The 20,643-nt window shown below is 40.2% G+C and overlaps 1 protein-coding gene across 2 annotated transcripts in view; it reads left to right on the top strand.

The window, feature by feature from the left end:
- Positions 1–20,643, top strand: part of CLYBL (citramalyl-CoA lyase) — a 184,028-nt gene that overhangs the window by 80,121 nt on the left and 83,264 nt on the right. For both annotated transcript variants that reach the window (XM_064504431.1, XM_064504426.1), the window contains exon 2: positions 17,625–17,814. In XM_064504431.1, the coding sequence (XP_064360501.1) occupies positions 17,625–17,814 (190 nt within the window). The remainder of the gene's footprint in view (positions 1–17,624; positions 17,815–20,643) is intronic.

The following is a 20,643-nucleotide window of genomic DNA, read 5'->3' as shown; positions in this document are numbered from 1 at the left end:
AAGTTGCTAAAGCTTTTATTATTGCTCTAGTTTTTGTTTTTATTTTTTTAATCCACTTTCCAACAAGGAGAGTAAATGCCCATTATGTATAAAATAAGTCCTCAATATCTAACGTGAGCCCAGCAGGTTTTTAATACTGGCATAAATGACAGTAAGTTCTCTGTTTCCTTATATGTTAGAATGTCCAAACTGTTGACATTACTGTGTTTAATCTAGTTCTCAAATTGTTTCTGTTCGACAATCAGTTGCTAAGCTTTCCTTAGCCAGGTTTTTAGATAATGGCTTTTGTTTTTGTTTAGCCATCTGTCCCTGTATTAATTGTCCTTTTCCCCTAGCATCCGCCCAAAATTTTGGCAAACTGGCTCCTGAGGACAGTCGAAATTCCTTTTGCCTCATTTTCTATTGTTGGACGCTGTTACCTTTAGCATTTCACACATTTAATAGATGTAGTTCTGGCTAGTGAAGGGAAGTTCAGTCACTGGCACTGCATCACAGGGAGATGAAGTTACTTTATTTTTATGCAACATTAAATGCTGGGAAAGCAATGTAGAGGTCTAAATTAAAATGCTAGTTTGTTTGCAGGAAATCAGTGTGTGTGGCAAGTACAAATATTTTTCTGCTGTCTCTGCAAAGTGGGGTAACAGCTTACAGAGTCACAGGATTTCAGGAGAACTTCCTCCGGGGTGAGCATCTAAGTCCCCATTTCATTTCCATTCTGCATACTGAACTGCCATTTGTTCTGCATGATTTACACAGCTTCTCCCCTGGTCTTTGACTGCAGAGCTACTGAACCAGGCCCTGATTCAGAAAAGTACTTAATCGAGTGATATTATTAGAGTGCTCAGACTCTTCATATTGTGCTCAGCTACTTGGCTGAATCAAGATCATGCTGGTTCCTTCTTGCTTCCTCCTCCTCCCCTGTACTCTCCAGCCTTGTCTCCCTCTTCCTCTGTTTCATCCTCAAAGCCTTACGCCAGGCTATTACTATATCTCTAAGTTATCCGGCTGGCTGCCTTGAGTTAATACATTATCTCTGTCTCTGATGCCACATCAAGAGACTCCTCGGTCGCCTGCTTTTCACTGGTGCTTCCCTCACCAAAATCTTCACTGATTGTGTCCTCCTTTTTTTTCCACTACATCCTCACCTGTCTCCTTTAATCTTGCTTTTGACCTTGTTTTGTTTTGGCTAAGTGAATACCCACCATGGTTCCCTTTTGCATCTCTGGTTGATCATCTGGTTTCTGTCTTTCTTGGGCTCCTCTCCTGTTCTGCTTCCTCTCCCCCATAGTCTTTGCCAGTCTTCTCTTGTGTCTCGTGTAGTGTCACATCTTGTCAGCGTCTGCCACACAGCCTGCACGAAACCCAGCCCTCCCTTTGGGTCCCAGGGGCTGCCTCACCGAGATGCCATGCGTTTGTCACCTGTCTGTCTTCTGGCCCTTTAGGCTCTCCAGCCTCGTGCTGTGCTGGCTGTCCAGGTTCCCCTCTTTTGCTTTGCCTCACTTCTGGAGCTGCCTGTGGCACTTTGCTGGCCTCAGATATCACATCCACCCAGCCCAGGTCCTCTGCCTACCTGAGCTCACCCCTGTGCTAAACCTGGCCTCTTGCAATCTGCTCCCATGTTTGGTATGCCTCCAGCAACAGTCGCAAATGCCCTTCTATTCTCTTCCTCCTATAGATGTTTTTCAACTTTCTTCCTTTTTAGCCCTCAAACAGGAACAGCCTTCCAAAAGCCCTTCATCTTCACGGCATTCAAAGCCTCCCTGATAACAATGTGTGCTGAGATGAATGTTGTTTTTTTGCTGCATAGTATAATAAAAGTGCATTTTGAATCAAGACATAAGCCCGTCTAGTTGGGTAGCAGAATAATCAGCATACTACAGCCACCTGAGGGCATGTTTTTCACCCCACACTCTCCTAGCTTCACCTCTCCATAATTTCACTCCATTCTGGCTTAGAACCTGTCTTCTATTTGCTTTCCTTGTAATATGCAGCACTTCTGTAGAGACTAGAAAATAAAAAAGTGGAATATTTTAAGACTAGTGTGTCTGAAATCACATAAAACTCTACTAGTGGTTATTCATTTTTCAAAATAATATAAGAATAAGTTCCTCAGGCAAGAATAAATGTACCTACTTACATTTAAAATGTCCTTTTTGTGGGTCAGAAATCTGGCAAAATCCTTGAAATGCTCAATTTAGCAAGCATGACTGTTATCATGAGGGGAAAACAATTTGCATTACAACTGCTTTTGACAGGAGCAGAGGTAACATATCTTACAGAGACCCCAAAACATAAATTTGTTGAAAGGAAAGACAGTGTTTTGGACCAGATTATGTCAGACTTCTTTTTTTTTGAAGCATGCTGAATGCTGGGGCTTTTCTTGTAGAGCTTCAAGAATGTCCAGCAACAGAATAGCATTCCTTTTAGAGAAGTAATTGTTGTAGCATGTTGTGCAAGAAATAATTTAAACTCAGCTCTAACGTTGGTAGTGGTGGTAATCAACTGTCAGCTATACCAAAGCTATGCAAAATACCCTAAAAACACATCCATTTAAGTTCAGGTATTTAAAATAGATGTGCAATATCTTCCTGTGGAAGCCTTTCCAGGAAACTGCCTCTCTTCGCTTGCAGGGAACGGAAAGTATGTTTTGCAAAATTTAGACACAGCTTAATGCAGAGTACTCAGGCCAGTGCCAGCACCGTGGCGAGGGAGGCAGCTGAGCAGCAGGGCTTTCAGCTTAGATGGTTCTCCTCGCACCGTGCTTTTCTTGGTGCTCATTGACTGGAGTCCACATAAGGTGCAATCCAGAGAAATCTGGCCCAATTAAGGTTTATGTGCTGCTGTTCTTAGCAATGCTGGTTTAATATGCCCTTCTGGCCAAATGTACGTATGTAGGTCTTTGGTGAGCTCTGTGCTAATCTGTGGGGTTGCCGCAGTCTGGTTTGAGCATAGGGCTCAGGAACAGAGTGGAGACCAAGTCATGACAAGGGAATGCTAACTCTTTTCCTGCTGTTCCCTTACTCTCTAAAGGGGAAAAAGCAATGAATTATTTCACTCCATTTTATAGAGCACTTTAGTGGCTTTGGCTACCACTCTAAGTAGCCATTTTAACCAAAAAGTTACCTTTCTTTGCATTAAAGTATTGAGCAAACTGCCCCTAAATTCCCGTGCTTTCCCTCCAAAATAGCACATGAGGTGCTGAGCAGGGACAAAGAAAGGATGGTATGAGTTCTTTTCCTTTTATTTACTTTCTTATGGCTAAAAAATGGCTCTATAGAGATACAAATGAAAGTGTGTCACTTGTTTGAAATACCTGGTTGCTTGCTTTGTTCTAGCAAGAATTTGGCAAAGCCAAAAAGCAGCAACTTTAAAGGCAGAGCTGTTTGGGCTCATTGAGACAGGGCTCCAGTCTACAGCAGTGGTAAATCCGCAGGGTCACACCGGTATGTGCCCGTGGTGTGTGGATGCATAGAGCCCAAGCATTGCGAAAGCAAGCCGTTGTCATCAGTAGCTAATGTCAGAATGACTTTCAATCTAGTGTAGATGGGGTCCCACTGAGACTTAATATTTCACTGGAGACTTCCCAGTCTAATATCCTTGCCTGAGATGCAAGAAAAAGTGGTTTATTATAGCAAAGTCTGAGGAATGTTTGAGACTTTAAAATTGTGAGAAAGACCAGTTTTATTATTTCTTTGTTTAATGGAAGATGATTCTTTTTTGCCTCTTCATGTTGTTACATGTTAATGTAGTACTATGCCATGCTGAGAATTTTTATATGCATACATATGCACACATTTATATATGCATAAATAATTCAGGTGTATAGATATCTATACAGGCACATAAATATATAAACATAAACATACGCATATATAGAAAAATGTTCACCTCTAATTGTCATGGTTACAAGGCAACAGAACCTTACTTTTAAGACCAGGGATATTGTACTGTCTTTCTGTGTCTCAGAGTGTCAGGAAGGTATTTTCTAGGTTTATTGTTAATTATGTATTCGTACTGTTTCTAAGAGACTTTTAAAAATAGCATTGTTTTCTTGCTTGCACCCAGACCTAGCAAGGTTATTATTTTGCGTTTTCCCCTTTTAAAATCGAATGACCCAAAAAAGAAGGAAAGAATTTGCTTGCTGGAAGTGTTCTGTAGAAAAGAGTGGCTATGCCACATTTTTTTTCTTGTACACCTGATGCTAATCTCCAACAACAAATCTCGCCATTACTGAGACATTAGCTCGACTAAAATGTTACTGAGGAAGATAAAAACTGAAACCTTCATGACATCCCTCCTATCAGCAAGGAAACAGATGATGAAGAACCAGGAGTAATGCGAGACTAAAACTGATGTTTCAAACCATCCAAATTATGTATGTATATAATCTCAACTTCGAAAGACTATGCTTGGCAAGGACATTTCAGCTTGATCTACAACACATTTCAGTATTTGTAGGATTGTTTACTGTCTCCTTTATTCTTTGCTTCTTAGTATTATTACAGACTACTGATATGCTCTGCAGTACTAAAATATATCTCGATATTATTTCACTTTTGTACTAAAGTATATCTAAAATGATACCCAAACAAAAAAGTAGGCAGATTCAGGAATTAAATTTTTTTTCCTCATCATTCAGTAAAGCATAGAAGAAATATTTTATCTAATTATCTATTTTCCCTTTCCTCAGAAACTTGTCTGAACTTACTTACGGTCATGACAGAGGTCTTTAAAGAGGACTTTTAATGGAAGACAATGTGGTGCCTTCACATATTTTCACAAGGAGTTTTTCCACCAAGGTTATATTACCAGTGAGTTCAAGAGTCTGTATGTTGTTCACTTTTTATACAGATGTTCAGTGCTATAATACCAATCCAGAGAAACATTTACAGCTGCTTATTTAAATGTCATAAAAACTGTTAAATGGATGTAGACCTAATCCTGTTTCTCTCTATAGATTTTGTTTTCTTGTAATCCGGGATATTTGCTTATCTATTATATATCAGCTTTGTAAGCTAAAAGTAATTTTCTTTATTTTTGTAGGTTCTAACTAAGGCAGTAAATTTATGCTGTTTGCTTATATTTAAATAAATACCAAACACACTGTACCAAGAATTTAGAGAAAAAATCCTTACTCTTAAATTGGGTTAGTCTGGAACAATTTTCTTTGCGCCGTCCTCGAGTAAGGTGTGTGCTCGGTGGCCCAGTGTCCTTTCTTTCTTTTACCCTTCCCTTTTAGCCATATCCAACTCTTACCTCCCCATTAAGCGACAAAGAGGGACAGGGTTGTTTTCTAAAATCTGTTTCTAAGGAAGGGGGACTGATGGTGATGTGTATTGTGTAATACAGTAGTGCAGGAAATCCACATTTAACAAAATTGAGGTGTTTTGTTGGAGAGGGACATCTCGTGAAACAAGGCTGTTGGGGAGGACAGCAACTTTGACTCTTGAGCTTTACCTAAGTTTCAGCTGGTGTTATTATATGTTCAGTGACCACAGTGAATATATACAGTAGCAACCGTAACCACACAAGTAATCTCACCTGTGAAATATAGGTAAGAAACTCCCACAGAGCGTGTAATAAGAGCGCTTGCACTTGCACTTGCACAGAGCAAGGCCCGTCAAGGGCTCTCAGTGCCCCAGAAGGGGTTTCTAGCTGTTAATTTGACTTTTTTATAAAAATAAAATCATATTGTTTTGCAGAGAACTTAATTTTCACCCTCTCTCTCTTCCCTCCTCGATGATGATAATTTTTTAGACTCCAGTCTATATAAAGTTCTGCTGTCAGCAACTGACTGACCATCAAGTGGGATGGGACTTATTATGTGGGCGATCTGCAATGAAGAGCTGGGAGTCATGTTTTTAGGACCAGTTTCTAAGTGCCACAAAATGTGGCAAAGACAATTCGAAGGGTTCTGTGAAAATGTTGAGAGAGAATTAAATGAGAAAAAGTATTTTGAAAAAAAAGGCACTCTTTATAGTACACTTCAGTATTTAATATTGAAATACATCGCTTTACCAGCAGTTCTCCTCCATCACACACTGGTATGATCTGCTCTGGCAGGTCTGGCACCTTTATGGCCTTCAAGCTTGCCTACATCCCAAAGTTTGTCCTTGGTAAGATGTGTCTGCACAACCATCAGATTCCTCCAAGTTAAGTCCCCACCGTGGGTGCTCGGAGGATCAGCTTCATCCCACCTAACCCCATCTCACCCACAGGCGCAGCAGGGTGAGGTGGCTTCGTCCAGCTTCGAGGCCGAGCCGGCCCTCGGTATCCGGGCTCTCAGCTCACCAAGGCAGCTCAGCAGCTGGAGGGGGAGCTGGCCTGACAAGGCCGGCAAGCGCTAAATTTTCCATTTTTAGTTTCCCCAAGCACTGGCTGCAAGGAGACAATTTTTGAGGGCTGCTTCTGATTTAGAGATTAGCATGCTTGTTTCTATGTAATAAAAATATCCTTCAGCTGACTACCTGGAAGATGAAAATGAATTGACAGCTTTTTGTCGTTAGTTTCATGGTCCTTGGTATTTTCTTTAAGCCCCACTTCCTAAAATCTCAGCTTTAATTTTTTTTTTTACTTTTAAAGGCAATAGCTAGCTTTAACCGTTGTAAGGAAAAGCTTGATAATACAAACCCAGGGATTCAAGAACAAGAAAATTTCATTGTGTGTTTAAAAAATGTCACAATTTTTAATTCAGCCTCATGATTGGAGGTCACTTTCTTCATGATTTTTTTTAATTCTTGATGCTGTTAGCAAATAAAAGAATTAATGGTTTTTTTTCGAGAAGTGTATGGAATACTGTGAGGACAGTGGGCAAATACTGAAGAAAATACAGGTGCTGGTTTTCGTTGTCATCTATACAAAAGCAGTAATAATGTTAATTCTTGTAACCTACCAAAAAGACAGAAAAAAAGGAAAGAAATTGGATAATAAAACTTTGCCAGGTGTTTATTTAGGGGAGATCAAGAAAGTTCTGCAGCCTCCATAAAGTTGTTTAATCCCTCCACTGCTACTAATTTTGTATGTTTAACTTCAGATAATTGAACAAGGACATAGTTAAAGGCATGAACATATAAAAAATCCGGGGTTTTAGGCCATCTCTGCTATTTTTTAAAATTAATAAAATAAGATCTGTTTTTCAGCTGGTTTCTTTCTCAAATGAGATAGGTCTGGCCTTATTTTTATTACTGTAACTGTCATAGGAAGATTCCTGTATTTTGTCAAAACTGAATAGTGATAGAGGCATAGAAAATCCATTTGATCTTATATAATGTTTTCATGGTTAGTAAGATTTACATATGACATTTTTGTATGATTAAAAGTACTGGAATTTCATTGCAGTAGACATTAACTCCTGTGATTGAAGTTAAGGGAGATTTTTTTTTTATAGCTAATCAAGAGTTTAAGTGCCTCTGGGGCATTTTAAGAAAATGTTATACTGTACTTAATGAACATTATACTACAAATAAGAGTGATATTTCTGTAATTAAAACAGTCTGGATATTGCTTAATGAATGCTTTTCTTATCTTAATGTATAGGCAGTAAGGATTCATGTAGTTGCCTTTATTAACTTGTGGAGTTAGTTAAAAAGCTGGTTAAAACAGTAAGTCCATATCAGGCCAATATAAAATGCTTATGTAGGAATTTCATTGCTCTTATAAATCTGACTAGTTAAAAAATAAACACAGATGCTTGTTTGTGCCATCCTGAGCCATACTGCAGTGTAATATTTCTGCCTGTAGACATTTTCTGAAGTAAGTATTGCCTAGAGCACTGTGGTATTTGCAAGCTTTCTTCCCTGTTGTCTGTTAAGAAAATGTTTTTAAATTTCTACTACACTGATATTCAAAAGCAAAGAGAAGTTATTTATCAATTAGTATTGCTGCAGTTGCTGTTGAACGAATAGCATTGTGTGTTTATTCTTCTTTCTGCCATATTACATCAGCTTTGATGTAATTACAGCATATTTTATTTTTGGTGCAATTGCAGTGTATTTAAGTTTTATAGCTACATGAACCCTTCTTCAGCATTTTTGTATTTACTAATTGCTTGTTAAAATGTTCTTCACTGCTCCATTACTTGGCATAGAAGCTATCCTAAGTATGTCCATTGGGATACAAAGTAATTCTTCGATCTAAAATGCTCAGTTAAACAAAAATCATGTTTTTACTTTTCAGCTTACTCTGAAAGATATCGTGTAGATTTTTTCCCCAGAGACTGAGTGTCTTTATTTCATTTAAAAGATACTCACCAACTGGATTGCATCTGTATGATTCTAAATCTCAGTTTTGCACAAGTCTGTGCATAAAACCAAAAATAATAGCAGGTTGCCTTATGTATAGCCTAAGAACATATGGAAATAGAATAGTTTAATAATGCAAAATTAATCCCTAATCCTGCAGGCACTTAAGCACATGGTTAATTTTAAGTGTTTGACTAGTCCTCCTGATTTTCTGGACTAAGCACATGCTTGAATGGGTTTACAGGAGCAATTTCAAAGTACAGAGAGGACTGCAATATTGTTTTGTTTTTCTTAAGTAGTAAAAATGTCTGTTTTATTTAGTAGCATAATTTACATACATTTCTAAATAACTGTACAGGAATCAGAGAGCTTGTTTATGCTTTGGCTAGGTATAGAATGGCATAAATTGGAAATCAACATAAAATGTGCCCTATTTAATAAAAGATTCTCAGAAGTATGAAGGAAAGCTCATTTTCTAAAATATCCCCCACCCACCCAGAACAGGAATTAGAAAGGATAAAATTTGTAATAAACAAATTAGAAATTCTGAAAGATACAAAGGAAGTAACAAATTTCTTCTGTCTTCCACAACACCAACGTATCGATACTCATTTTTCTTTACGTGATTCGTTTCATTTAAATATTCTCAAGCACGTTTAGTGTAATTTTATTTTAACTTCGATGTAAATCAGAACCAATTTTAAGGTGTGCGTCATATTCCCTTTATGTCATGCTGTGCATTTATGAATATCTAACCTGCATATGCTTTGGTGAAAGTAACTGTAGTGTGCCACTGCACTATCATTTCACAGGCAGGAATGGCAGCTTACTGATTCTGATTTTAGCAAGTGTACGTTTCATATTTTAAATATAATTCATTAGCAGTTCCCTCCTAAATGGCTCCGGAGGCTTTAGCTGTTTGGGACTCAGATTGTAATCACAGTAATTAGCGCTGAATTTTCAAATCTTGCTCTCAATCTTGACCTTGCAGCGTTTAGCCAATGCGTACACAGCTGGATCAAGGGCAGGGACTGAGAGCTCAGCTGTGGGGCTGCTCCCTGTCACCTGGTGTCGGCACCAGCATGGAGGAAAGAGAGGAGAGCGGTGAAGAAAAGAGAGGGAAAGCGTGCTCACATAAGAAAGAAGTGCTATCCGAAATGTTTTTATCCTTTTTTTGTGCGGATGTGGAGAGTGAGATGTGCTCAAACTGTGTGTGCAAAAATGCTATGACAGACTTTGCAATGAGGGTCGTGTCAGAAAGCCAGGCAGAGTGCAGAATTTGAATCTTTTCCAGGAAAGGCAAGAGTGTTTATTTGGTGGTCGCATGCAGAAAGCATCTCCTTCAAAATTCAACTTTTCTGCAGAGGCCACCAACAGAGGTCCAATCCTATAGAAGTGCCACCATTATAGATTTGGATTTTTTTATGTATTCGCTTCCTAAGACAAAATTTTACATTGGCTGTCCCTGTTAGTGATCCGTGCCTGTCCTCCTCCTAAATCAGAAGGTTCTTGACCTACAAAGCCATGTTTTTTTCTTTGTGTTACACAGCCCTGAGCACACTTGGTGCACACCAGCTTATACAGAAGAGTGATAAACGAAAATAAACTGCAAATCAGTGCAATGCAATACATCCAAAGTAGTGTTTTTTAGTTAGTAATGCACACTTTAAAAAGGCTCATTTTATTCGTATTCCTTTCTAAACCATTTGGTGTAGTGCTGACTCTTCCTCTTTAACGCGGCGTGTTTTTATTATGTGTTGTAATTTTCTTCTGCAGCTGCTGGTTGCAATTCTGTAAAGTTTATGTAATGCAACAACGTCTGTCAGGAAAATGGATGGCTGAATGAAATTTTACAAAATTTCCTTACACAGTCACAGATTAAAAAAAATGGAACGTAGAAACCGCATTAGCTAAATGTATGAAAGAACTTGCAATGTGCTTACAGAAATTACAACTTTACAAGTGTCTATGTTATGAAAGACAGGGAAACCTTCACCTTCCTGTAGTTAACATGGCCAAGCAAACGTGTTACGGACAAACGGGCAGTTTTCCCACTGCCTGTCAGGGGTTTGGGTTCGGTTAAGCAGCAGGCAGTGTCCCAAGGAGCTGCAAGCGTCCCTAGTGCTAAAGGCAGGGGAGTGTGTGGGGCACAGCTCAGCTCAGCGATGCTTTCGTGGCGTGATGAGTTGTTCAGCGTGTCGCACTGTGAGAAAGAGGGAGAACCGTCAACTCTGCGTCACGTGCCTTACAGCTCCCCAAGACAGGGCACCAATTAACCTTGGATGATAGCAAATACAGCCACGGGGACCTGTCGATGCAAACAGCCTGTTGCCATGAGCAGGAAGCAGCCCTTGTCACCCTGACCTGTTATTTAAATCCCTTCAAACATTTTCCCTTATTTGATCAAAGACAGCAACACCCTCATCTTCCTTAGAAAACGAACTATTTCTGCTGCTGCAAAAATGTGAGAAACGAGGAATGAGAAGTTCGCGGTCCCTTTTTCCCTCCCATCTCATTTGGCCATTTTGAGCTGAGAAGAAAAAACTGATGCTCAGTCAAAGCAACTGCAACTATGGCAGAGCTCTGAGGGAACCAAAACAACAGGGTCAAATGTAGTTGAAAGAACATGATGGGGTAAATAAAAGGTCATTTTTTTACGTTTAGCACTGATGGGAGGAGAATTTTGGTTAACTATTTAACCTATGATAGCCTTTTATCATTTTATGGCATAGGGGTCCATTATTTTAAGCCTTTGTCAGTAAGTGACTGGTTTATATTCGGTCTTTTTCTCTGAAAGGCTCTGGTTTCCAGTTACATGATTTACTGGAGATAGGGAAAAATTATAAATTGCAACTGAAGATCCATATTTTTCCTAAAATGGCTTGCCAGCAACTTTTGATTTAGCACTCATTTTCCATTTAAACACTCAACTGCTTTCCTCTACTCATGTTTCTCCGCGTCGCAATTATTTTTTTAGCAGCATGACTTTCCTTCCCTGTTTCATTTGCCTCTCTGTTTTTCGGATATAATGCAATGTGTCCTATCAGTGCTAGCAACTGCTTGCTAGAGGTCACTGGGAAGCCCCCTTTTCATTTCTCCCTGCTCCAGTTTTTCCAGCAGGCTACCGCTCTCGGGAGTGACCCCCCTCCAATCTGTCCCTTTTGATATCCAAAGCTTGTTGTTACGGAGGTTAAATTTCTTAATTCACTGTGTTTTTGCGAGCCCTTCTTCAGCCCGCTGCACTCTCCCCATTGCGGTGTGCAGACCGCCTGTACGCCTGCCGCTTAGGTTAAAATGTTAAGGTTTATTCTTTAACCTTCTTAAAACTTGAGCGGCAGGATCTGATTCGGATCTTGTTTACTGGCATTTCATACCTGTTTAATTCTGTCAACTTCAGGGGAATCAATCTCAGAGTTACATCAGGGTGAGATCAAATCAGCCTTATTGGTGAGTTCAAAATCAAACAGTGCCGCTTTCGAGATGCTTTGCCTCCTAAGTAAAGCTGCCTTTCAGAAGATTTAAACAGCAAAATCTCGTCTCTTCTATCTTCCACTGCAAGTAGCTGTTGCCTTATATTTAAAGAGAGAGAAAGTGTATTTGTAGGTTTGAAGGGCTTCTTAATTATTTTTTAAAAGCATCAAGGAAATGACCTTAGTGGGTTTGGAACAAAGGAAGAAATCAGAATGTAAAGCAGTGTGTTTGATATGTTGATAGCCCACAGTTTTTACTTTAGCATAATTGGATCACTGTTAGTGGCAGTTGTTAGGTAAAGTACCTTAGCAAAGTTCTGGCGTTAGGCAAAAGTAAATATCATATGTCTCCTCTTTTAACGGAAATCAGTTTTTTTCAGAACAAAACTTATAAATTTACCTTGCATTTATTTCCCCTGGGAAAACTCAAAGATTTCAGAGACCTATATTCTGACTGTAAAGCTTGTGAAGCGATCTGTTGTTTTCCATTAAAGAAAACGTTAGCATTTTTTTCGCATGTTAACTTTTTAACAATTGCAGGGATTTGTTTTTCTTTAAAACTAGAGTCCTTTTCTCTTTTCCTCTCCTTTTCTCTCTTCTTGATATTTTTATTTCCCTTTTATATGGAGAGTTGTAGATTTTGTCACTTCAAACATTAGCTGTTCCTCCTCTTTTCTTTTGCTTTACAATACACACTAGGAGATTTTTTTTTTTTTTTTGCATATTCCTCCCCTTTCTCTGTGAGATATTGTAGTTGACCAAATTTAAAACACTACAGTATTTAGAATCCCTGCAGTGCCATTTTAAGTATTTGGACCTGGAAAATGCCCCAAGCAATAACTACCTGAATTGCTTTTAATTACACAATATAGCTGCATCATTTTACTTCAGATTCTTTTTGATTGATGCTGTAAGGCAATTGTAACCATGGATGATGGGATTAAGTGCCTCTTGAAGTGACTTTAGCTTCTTGTGGGAACAAAGGGAAAGAAGAGAACACTTAGTCCCTTTTTGAGTGAACAGCCTTTTTTCACTTGCTATATAAAGAAATACAATTAACAAACATTATCCCCAGAGGTGAATTGAAATGTACATGCAGACAATAACTGCTCTTGACTGCAATTAGACATATATGATGCGAGGTATTTTGGCCATTCATTAGTGCTAATTGTTTGAGAAACAAGCCTACAGAACAAATGATTAAAATGTTAGTGCCATAACTAGGATTATTAGCATGTGTGATAAAATGCATGCGCTGCAGCTGTACCAATAAAACTTTCAGGAAAGTCGCTTTGATTTGACAAATACTTAGCTTAGCTCGGTTGTAAGCTGTTCGTATTTGCAAAAGGCCTGCTGATGTTTATAACAAACAACTTGTATCTTCTTTTCTTAATTAGAAGAATTACTATGCAAATTGTGGTGCTTTGTAATTTCATATCATTTTCCTTTGTCTTTGGTGGATTATTTGGGTTTCTTTGCGAGCGACTCCCTAGTAAATTGGATGTAGTAAAACCAGAAATAGAATATTTATTGTATTTACTGTGGTTTTATGCAGGCGTAGCAGGAGAAGTAACTGCAGGAGGGTTTGCGACCTAAGTTGCTTTGCGTTCAATGTGGGTTTTAGGGTTTGGGTCACTTCCATCCGCCTCCCCGTCACGAGTAGCCAGGACTGTGGTTAGGATGCAGTTATGTGCACACGGGCCAGCAACATGCACCGTGGAAATTCACCTGCATTTTGGATGGTTTTGTTCAGATGTCCAGCTACGCTCTTTGGAAACGGTATCCCTAACTCTTTGCCAACGCCGTGCCAAAGATTGTAGAACTAGAGATTTGGCCTATGAAGCAATGGATATTTTTTCATGGAGCAGGCACATCATGGTGTAGCATCTCTTTCAGAATAACATACATTAAATAGAGATGCAGGTTAAAGTGCTGGGCCTGAATGTAACTTGTGGGAGTACTTTGTGAACGATGAATTGCTGGTGCTAATAAGACTGCACAGGTGCATACAGTTAAGTGTATGTGTGAGTATGAGCAATACTGGAATCTCAAAATGCAATCTACAGCAGGGAGAGTTGTATAATTTGCGGTAATTTCACTGGTTGCAGTCACACTGTATTTTGATAGACATTGTAATGTCTCTTAGTAGCCAACAAGGCTTTCTTTTCTCCTTCGTGAGGATGAACTATTTGCTCTGGGGTGAAACTGTTATCAGAGGAACAAAAGTAACTTTAATTTGCCAGCTATTTTTACATATTTGAGAAAGATTTAAGTAGAGTGTTATGTTTGCTGAAGAAATTCAGATTCATTTTCAAGACCCCAAGAGCATTCAACGTGCTGCTAGATGCTATGAATGAAAATACGCTGCTGTAAAACAATTTAATGAGCTTTACCCAATAGTCTAGTCCTTATTTTAACTTACAGCACTTAAGCAAGAAACATTGTCTTAGCAAATTCACTTGGCTTATGTCCATGTATTTAGTTTTAACCACATTCAAGCTTAGTTTGAATCATTAAAATAGTTGCACTCAGGAAATATGTGTAAGATTTTCCTCGCTTTTATGGCGTGGGGTTGCCAATATAATTCAGATGGTGGTGCTGGGGTTTTTTTCTTCTAAAAACAGTAACTGCCAGAGATGTTTTTATTCTATCAAGATAACAGAAGAAGCCAAGATAATCAGGACAGTGTTTGCTACTCAGAGTAGTTAGTTGTCAATATGCACAGCACCCTGGGCCTTGCCACCATGACTTTAAAAAAGTTGGTAGGTAAATGGGCTTCTTGATAGGTCTACTTTTTCCTCTACATTTCTTTTTTTTTCTTGGAGAACACAGAATGGAAGAGGATTTTTTAAGAATGTGTGTCAAAATAACAGTCTATGAAAACATCTATTGGAGTCATACGCAAACATACTGGTGGAGAATGTATTTTACACTTCCATTTCCAGAGCTCATTGTTTTAAAGGGGGAAGAATGCCGGTCAGCTGACGCACGTTCTTCCTGTATATTATTTTTTGCCATCCCTCTTGGAAAAATGATTACTTTTTAGATTTGCTGTACTGTTCCATGAGACTAATAATTTGGCAAACTGATAGTATGTTTTTAGAATCTGTGTCCTGAGAAACCCATATTTTGGGCCCAGGGGGCTACAGAGTTGATTAGCTGAGGAGGAGATACCAGTGGTCACTGGCTGATAGTATTTATGCCATTAAGCCTATCAGGTGATGGTATTTTAATGGATTAAATCTACCGCTTCTTTAGAGTCAGCTAGTCTGCTGGGGAAGTCATACTGCTGCCCCATCAAAATGAAAGTTCATGTGCCTCAATGGTGACAGCTGGCTTGTGATTTCCAAATCTGTCCTGAAGGTAATGACAGTCTTACCTACAAAATGCTGTATGTCGTTGTGCTCAGTATTCGGTGATTTGATACCGAATAACCGGAGCAGGGCTTGCAGCGGTGAAAGGGAAATCGGCTGGTCAAACAGCCTTTGGTTTGATTACAGGCCGGAAGAAATCTTGGGCAACGTGTCTGACAGGAGATACATCTTGTCTCTGTGTGCTCTGAGATTATGGTTTTAGTAACATCTATCAAGTTTCGGTGACTGAGACAGTTGGTAAGAGGCAGTCATTAAGGGTGCTTCAGGGGCTACTTGTCTGTAGCGCTGGAGTTAACTATTAATGGACTGAGATCTTTGACTGCTTTGTGCCTTTGGGAACGACAGGGTTGAAGCTATCAGAGAAAGAGAATAGAAACTAATCACTTTAGTCCCCTCATATGTGTTTAGTGGAGGACTGCAGACTTCTTTACTGACCTCTGTGTCACATGGAAGAAACACCCTCCTATTTCCATTTGAGCTAAACCTCTCTCCCACCTCCTCCTTGCTCTCCCAAAGTGTACTGCAAGAAAATGGGATTAAGTGGATTTAACTAGCTGCCACTCGAGTCACCATGAGTTGTGTTACCGTCCCCACTTCAACGCAAGGCCGGGAGCGTGAGCCAGTTCGTGGGAGAGGGATGAGCAGTTGACTTGGCAGAGACTCTCACTTGTGGATCTCAGTTGTGTGTTTCCCAGGGACCGAGGGTCAGGATCTCCACCACGCATAGCTCAGAGCTCTCACAGTGAGAGATGAAAGAGCTTGACTGATAAAAGGGTAGCACTGGCGCTTGTAATAAGCAATGCATCATTTTTATTCAACAGCAAAACTGCCCTGTTGATCAGGCTGCATTAAGCGTTCCTAGTCATATTACAAGCAAGAACACGGCAGCAGCCTTTTGTGGGCTCCCCACATGGCCCCACCCAGGACACGCAGACCTGGCAGAGGAGATGGTGGAATAGGTGCCATTTTCAGCTTAGTTTACTGGGATAGAATGTGATAAAAGCTTTCTTCCTGTTTTTAAAACGAAACCTCTATTTTGCTTTCCGGGCACTAACACTATAGGGGGGGAAAGAATTCTCGGAAAAGGTTGGTTCAGGAAGGCAAGGATCGTAGTGGCCTGTCAGCGACACATCACGTTGTCTCTGATTTAGATTGAATGAACTCATTTTCAAGCGTTTGAGAGGGTTAGTCATGTTCACTTGGAAGAAAAGCCGTTGGCACACGTAACCATGTGTCATCCAAAATGTAGCAACTAGGAAAAGATTATTAAGAGGGGCACAGGAAAATGCATGGGTCCCTGACATGATGTGATAATGACACATTCAATGCGGTACTAGAAAAGCTTTGCATTATTCAAAGTGCTGAATAATATGCATGATAATGCATAATGGTGTTATATGGTAGGATTATCTGTGGCCTAAGTGACTTGTGCCCTGAGTACGAAGGCAAATTGTATTATTTTGTCCTCATTTTTGATGTAGCAGAATAGGCCTGGGGGATACAGTGTGAAATGGGCAGGGACAGGAGCAGCCAAGGGTTTTTAGAAAGGCCGTGAACCATGGTGGCACCCTCTGCAATTTATTTCTCTGGGCTTGTAATTGTGGAGCAAGATTAACTCCTGACTGCACCCGAGGCAGCCTTCCCAGGTAGCTTCACCGCCTCCGAGTGTGCTGGCCCCAGCTCGCAGCTTGCTGGGGCCGGCTGGTCCCTGACGGAGAAGCACGAACATGGGGTGGAGGCTGCCTCAAACCGCTCAGATACAACCACCCACGTGAGCCATGTGGTGCCACAAACTCAGGCCTATGCTGAATTGGTGCACAAGGCATTTATTAATGTTAAAAGCCACCATGGCCAACAACCTGTCAATAATACTGGTGGATTTACGAGCTCTGTCAATTAAAATCTGTGCTGTGGGTCTGAAGGTCTGAAGGCTCCTGAGAAGACATGTTGGGATTAATGAGCTTCCGCATTTGGGGGTTTTAGTTGTTGTCTTTCTCTTGTTTCCCCATCCATCCCTTTTGCTTATTTAAAATTTGCATGCGAGTACTTCTGTTGAAAAAAATGCTAGGGTTGCAAAATCAGCCTTGCAAAGTGTGTTTGTTTTAACCAACACCCCAGCTCCGTTCACAGCATGCTGCCCAGCTCCTGGAGCAGATGTGGCAGATCGCAGCCACTTTCAGAAAGCAGCCCTGCCCTGTTCCCAGCACAACCACCATCCCAAGCAGTTGTTCTGTGAGGCAAGAAATCTTTTGTGTTTAATAGTTGTCGCGGTGCTCAGGAACAGGCAGTGGAATCGAGGCTGTGTGGTTAACATCAGCCTTGGTATTTCTTCAGTTCTGCATGTTTGCAACTTCCATTGAACATGGTGGGTTTTATATTGTAATTGACTGTCATATTGGTATCTCCCTACCTAGGTTCTTCCTGAAGGAAAAAAAAATCCCAGCAACTATCTAAGTAGGAATGTTTCCCTTTTAAAATATAGTCAAGTATTCTTTCCAGCACTATAGACAAGAGTCTAATTTCAACAATATCCTTTACAGGGTGAATTCTCCTCTGCCAGCTGGTGTTCCTAACCTTAGTTATCACTTTGCATCATCTCACAAGTACATTCCCAGGCGAGCTGTGCTGTATGTACCTGCAGATGACGAAAAGAAGATACAAAAAATCCCTTCACTAAATGTAGATTGTGCAGTGCTGGACTGTGAAGATGGTGTGGCTCTGAACAGAAAGGTAATTAAAAAAAAATTTGTTGGATACAATCAGCACTGAACAGAACAGGTGGAAAGACATTTCCCTTGCCTTGGGGAGATGGCATCCAGAGAGACAAAGATAAATCTTAAGATATGCAAAGTAATGTAACATTGATTAGCTTTATGAAGGTGTTGGAAAACCTGATTGCCTAGAACTGAAAGAAATCCTGTGTGAGTATATGGGAGTGATTTACTGAAGCAATACAGAGCTGGGCATAAGCACTTATTGAGGAAGAGTGGGATTTATTGTCTTTGTTATTATCGCTACCTATTTCTTATGGAAGAGGAGGAAATAGACTGTGAGAGGAGAAGCTGAAAAAGAAAAGTTAGTTTAGAATCACCAGATGGGAATTTTGTTGTTGAAACAAAAGCATCAGCAGGTCATGAGCAACTGAGTGTGGGTTTGGGTTTGCACCTTTGGATATTTGGTAAGACTTTCTTATTGAGCTTTATGGAAGAAATGGTGTTAGGGATGCTTATGAAGGAAGAAGTTAGACCCTTAGTGCACCAGGGGTTTGGAGCTTGAAGGAGCTGCAAGAAAGAAGGCATAGACAGCAGAGTGGGAAATAAATGTAGATGTGTTAAGTATCGGTGCTGTTTTTGTTGATGTTTAATTTTTAAAGAAGGGAGAATCACCTAACATGCATGTGTTCAAATTTTGTAAATATCTCAAAATAACCATTCCCTTTTAAAATGTTTCACATCTTAAACAATGTATATCAGAAACTGGTCTGAATGTTTCCTCGTGAAAAGTATTTCTAAACTGGAACTTAAATTTGCCACAACATCATCTTCATATTTTTAAGCTTTCTTGTCCACTTTACCATACTTCAAGCTACAGCAAAAGCTGTTTAGAGTTTGAGTACAAATGTGTTATCCTGGAAATTGTAAAATAGTCTTGAAAATTTTCTCATGTGGTCTCAAAAATTTGGATGGAATTTTATTCTTTTCTGCATCTTGGGAGTTAATGCTTTCCAGAGGGACTATATTTAATAGTGCTGTCTTTAACCTTCAACTGATTACAGGTATGTTGGAAATAAAAAGCTTATAGAGTTTTTTCATGTTAAGAATTTAGCTCTAGAGAGTGAAAATGACATCGCTAAATGTTCCTGGTGGAACATTTGGGGAAAAAAAATTCCAGCTGCATGTGAAAGACTAAAATTATAAGTGCTGTCTCAGTGAATTAGTATTGTTTAGTTCATATTTGGGAGGCTCTTGCTGTAAGATGACACAAGACACAATTGTGTGTTAAATTGTAGTATTTTTAGGTGCATCTTAATTACATAAAACAAATCATTTATAGCAGAAGTATCTATCCATAATATAGGATGACAGGAAAGGAAAATTTTATGATCAAGGTGACAAAATTGATAGCAGTAATTTCTAAACAGTGGTAACATTATAGCTCCACTGAAGTGAAGAGGAGTTATGCCACTGGGTGTAGGATTTCAAAGAAATTAGGAGAAATTTCTGTAACAGAAACTTGAGATGACAGATGAGCCCCTGACTGAGCTTAAATGCAAAAAGGATGCAGAGAGGAGGAAGAAGTGGGGACAGTGGGGACCAAGGGGGAATACAGAAGTGTCGTCAGGGCATGTAGGCACAGAATTAGGAAGGTCAAAGCTTGGCTGGAATCAAAACTGGTGAGGGCTGAGAAGGACAATAAGAAAGGCTACTACAGGCACAGCAGCAGCAAAAGAAAGACTGAGGAAAAGGTGTCTCCTTTGCTCCATGAGATAGGTGACCTTATGCTGCAGGCTGTGGATAAGGCTGAAGTGCTCAGTACTTGCTCTGCCTGAGGCTTTACTGTCAAGGTCTGCTCTCAGGCTTCCTACGTTGCCTTCCTGTGCCTAGAAGCAAAACTTGGGGGAGGAAGGTAGTTCTTGCAGTAGGAGATGATGAGGTTAGGAGCTGGCTAGTGTCATCATGAGGCTGCTGCTCATCACTGAAAGGTCTTGGTGGCTGGGGGATGTTTCTAATTACTGGAGAAAGGCAAATGTTACACCCATCTTCAGAAAGGGCAAGAAGGAGGATCAGGCTGGGAACTGTAGGCCCGTCAACCTCACCCTAGTCTATGCAAAAATGAGTGCTAGCTGTCATGGAAAGTATTTCAAGGCATATAAGGACATAGCCAGCATGGATTTATCAGGAGCAAATAATGCCTGACCAACCTGATTGCATTCTCTGATTAAATGACTGTCTCTGAGTATGAGAGATGAATAGATATTGTCCACCTTGAATTTAGTGAGGCTTTCAGCATGGTCTCCCATAATATCCTGGTAGCCAGCTTGAGGAGGAATGCACTGGATAGGCAAACTATGTGGAGGGTGGAAGTTTGGCTTGACGGTGTGGTATTTTGCAGGTGCCTGTCCTGGGACCAATACTGTTTAACATGTTCATCAGCAACCTGTTTGATGGGATGAAGGGCACTCTCAGTAGGTTGAAGGATGACACCAAACTAAGGTGCAGTCAATATGCTGGAGGGGGGTGGCTGTTCTTCTGAAGGGCTTGGACAGACTGGAGGAGTGGGCTGATGGAAACTTCATGATGTTCAACAAAGACAAAGTCCTGCTGCTGGGATGCAAAAACACCATGCAGCAGTACGGGCTGGGGGGGATGACTGCCTAGGAGGGCAGCTCTGCTGAAAAAGATCTGGACTCCAGTAATGCATCCTCCCTCCATGGAGATTTTCAAGCCCTGAGCAACCTGATGGAGAACTGAACTTAGTTCTGCTTTAAGAAGGTGGTTGGGCGAGGTGGTGTCCAGAGGTCCCTTTGAACCTGAAGTAGTCTGTGTGATTCCATGATCT

This window comes from Dromaius novaehollandiae, chromosome 1 (assembly GCF_036370855.1).
Source record: "Dromaius novaehollandiae isolate bDroNov1 chromosome 1, bDroNov1.hap1, whole genome shotgun sequence".
Classification (NCBI taxonomy): Eukaryota; Metazoa; Chordata; class Aves; order Casuariiformes; family Dromaiidae; genus Dromaius; species Dromaius novaehollandiae.
The sequence above is the reverse complement of the archived record's forward strand: the minus strand, read 5'-3'. Positions and strand labels throughout refer to the sequence as shown.